General features: G+C 61.3%; 1 protein-coding gene across 1 annotated transcript; it reads left to right on the top strand.

Annotated features, from left to right (window-relative positions):
- Positions 1-6: 6 nt before the first annotated feature.
- ADRA2B (adrenoceptor alpha 2B) lies at positions 7-3,161 on the top strand. Its single transcript, XM_006166549.2, has one exon. The coding sequence runs from the start codon at positions 284-286 to the stop codon at positions 1,610-1,612; it is 1,329 nt and encodes a 442-aa protein (XP_006166611.1). The 5' UTR covers positions 7-283; the 3' UTR covers positions 1,613-3,161.
- Positions 3,162-3,167: the final 6 nt, after the last annotated feature.

Genomic DNA, 3,167 nt, shown 5'->3' with positions numbered 1-3,167 from the left:
CCTCGGGCCCGGGCGAGACGTGGACGGCAGCGGGACTACTTGGAAAACTTGTCTGGGGCGGACCGGGAGACGCCGGCGCGGGTGGAAGAGGTTGTAGGAGGGCGGTGGCCGGCTCTCGGTGTACCCCCATCTCCTAGGCCCGGCTCAGCTAGGCCATGGGGCTCCAGAGCCTTCAGCGCCGCCAGGGAGGCGACCCCCTCGTCTAGCCGAGCGGGGCAGCGCTCTCGCCCCCGGGTGCGCGCGCTGGGCGAGCAGCGCTCCCCCTGGCCCGGTCGGCCCCATCATGGACCACCAAGAGCCCTACTCCGTGCAGGCCACCGCGGCCATCGCGGCGGTCATCACTTTCCTCATCCTCTTCACCATCTTCGGCAACGCGCTGGTCATCCTGGCTGTGCTGACCAGCCGCTCCCTCCGCGCCCCGCCAAAACCTTTTTTTTGGGCGGCCGCCGACATCCTGGTGGCTACACTCATCATCCCTTTCTCGCTGGCCAACGAGCTGCTGGGCTACTGGTACTTCCGGCGCACGTGGTGCGAGGTGTACCTGGCGCTCGATGTGCTCTTCTGTACCTCGTCCATCGTGCACCTGTGCGCCATCAGCCTGGACCGCTACTGGGCCGTGAGCCGCGCGCTCGAGTACAACTCCAAGCGCACCCCGCGCCGCATCAAGTGCATCATCCTCACCGTGTGGCTCATCGCAGCCGTCATCTCGCTGCCGCCCCTCATCTACAAGGGCGACCAGGGCCCCCAGCCCCGAGGGCGCCCCCAGTGCAAGCTCAACCAAGAGGCCTGGTACATCTTGGCCTCCAGCATCGGCTCTTTCTTTGCTCCCTGCCTCATCATGATACTTGTCTACCTGCGCATCTATCTGATCGCCAAACGCAGCAACCGCAGAGGTCCCAGGGCCAAGCGGGGTCCTTGGGAGGGTGGGTCCAAGCAGCCCCGCCCTGTCCCTGACCGGGCTTCAGCCTCAGCCAAGCTACCAACCCTGGCCTCTTCTCTGGCTACGGCGGGAGAGGCCAATGGGCACTCCAAGCCTCCTGGGAACAGGGAGGACGGGGAGACCCCTGAAGATCCTGGGACACAGGTCTTGCCACCCGGCTGGGCTGCTCTTGCCAGCTCAGGCCAGGGCCAGAAGGAGGGTGTTCGTGAGGCTTCTCCAGAAGAGGAGGAGGAAGAGGAGGAAGAGTGTGAGCCTCCGGAAGTGCCTGTGTCTCCTGCCTCGGTTTGCAGCCCACCCCTGCAGCAACCACAAGGCTCCCGCGTGCTGGCCACCCTCCGTGGCCAGGTGCTCCTGAGCAGGGGCGTGGGTGCTGCAAGTGGGCAGTGGTGGCGCCGCCGGGCGCAGCTGACCCGGGAGAAGCGCTTCACCTTCGTGCTGGCTGTGGTCATTGGTGTCTTTGTACTCTGCTGGTTCCCCTTCTTCTTCAGCTACAGCCTGGGCGCCATCTGCCCGCAGCACTGCAAGGTGCCCCACGGCCTCTTCCAGTTCTTCTTCTGGATTGGCTACTGCAACAGCTCACTGAACCCTGTCATTTACACCATCTTCAACCAGGACTTTCGCCGTGCCTTCCGAAGGATCCTTTGTCGCCAGTGGACCCAGACGGCCTGGTGAGCCCGCCTGCCACTGCCTGTGTGGGGTGGTGCTAGCTGGCACCAGGGCCACCCTGCTTTTTGCCCTGCTTTCTGTGGCCACCGCCCTGGGGCTTTCTAGTCCCTGTCCAGATCCTGCAGGCCTCATCGTAGGAGCCCCTGGGAAGGGTGGGGCAGAGGTGCAGTTCACAGGGGTTCACGTGCAGGCTGGGCTGTGGGGGGGATCATCGGGGATCGCTTCCCCGCCCCCTGCCAGAGCACAGGCAGGCAGATGAGGCTTAGACCTCCCTGAATGTAGCCAAGGCCAGCCTAGAAGGGAGTGCCTCCCTCCCAGAACTCAGAGCCCACCAGCCAATGGGTGCACTGCCCTTTCCTGAGAACCCTATGTTCCTGGGCCGATCACTTGCTTGTGGTGTTTTTGTTTCTTTTTTAAACCTCCCCCACCCCCCCCAAAGCAGGAAACCAGCCTTTTCTTTCCCCCAGGAGGGCCTGCTGAGGAGGAGGAAGAAAGGAAGACTGTTCACCCACGTTGGGCACCCGTGGTCCCCATCAGGCGCTGGATGGGCGTTTATGGGATGGCATCTCTGGGCCCTTCTTTCTCCTTTCCACTGTTTTTGAATTTATGGCTTCCTTACAGGCCAGCCCTGTGGTCCAGTCTTCTCCACCCAGCACCCCACTGGGAGCTGCTGAGCACGGAGGTGCCTTGGTAGGGCAGTCTGGAGGCCCAGCCTCTGCCTCGACGGGAGATCCCTCATCACTGGCATTCACCCCCTGCAAAAACCGGGGTGACAATACTTTGCCGCCTACTTGCTGTAGGGAGATGAAAGGTTTTGTGGAAAGCTTTGAGCTCCGTGGGGGAATGCACTCGAGAACCAGAAAGTGTGATTATCCGGCGCCATAAAAACCCCGTTCTTTGTATTTGCCACCGCCTGTCTTCCTGGAGACTTTTGTTCTGTGCCCGGGGTGTGTGAATTTCTACCCCAAACTGGAAGCAGGGAGTGGCAGGCAGAATCACTATTTCAAGGGAAAGGATGTCTTTGAGGACGTGTCCCTGTGCCTGCGAAGGTCTGAGTTATTATCTTGCACGACAGTGCCTCGGCGTTCCACCTGACACACCAAGAGGATTTGCAGTGGCTCGGGGGCCCTCAGTGAGGGATGAGTCTTTTGTCATCAAATAGGCAAATTGTTTCCCCAAGATAGCTAAAAATATCCACTCTGTGGAGCAGCCTGGAATGAGAGGCTGTGGGGGTGGCAGAGCCCCCTGGGTGGGGTGTGCTGGGGCTGGAGCCAGTGAGCGAGGCCCCATGGATTTCTGGGGGAGCCTTCTGCTGAAATGCCCAGGCAGGTCTGCAAGCCCAAACATAACTAATCCCACCCAAGCTGGGCCCGCTGGCCGTCTGGTCCCCAGACGTGTTGCTTCTGTGTGTTGACGGGGTTCTTCACGGGGGACCTTTCCTTCCTAGCCTAGGACCTGGCACCCAGAACAATTTGGAGCATGTAAAGGATGTTTCCCGGGCCAGCCAGTGGTGTGGTGGTTAAAGTGGCTGGGTCCCACATGGTTAACTTTACGGTTCGAG

This window comes from Tupaia chinensis, unplaced genomic scaffold (assembly GCF_000334495.1).
Source record: "Tupaia chinensis unplaced genomic scaffold, TupChi_1.0 Scaffold144276_1, whole genome shotgun sequence".
Lineage (NCBI taxonomy): Eukaryota > Metazoa > Chordata > Mammalia > Scandentia > Tupaiidae > Tupaia > Tupaia belangeri.
Note: the sequence above shows the minus strand (reverse complement) of the source record. Positions and strands in the feature narration are given on the sequence as shown.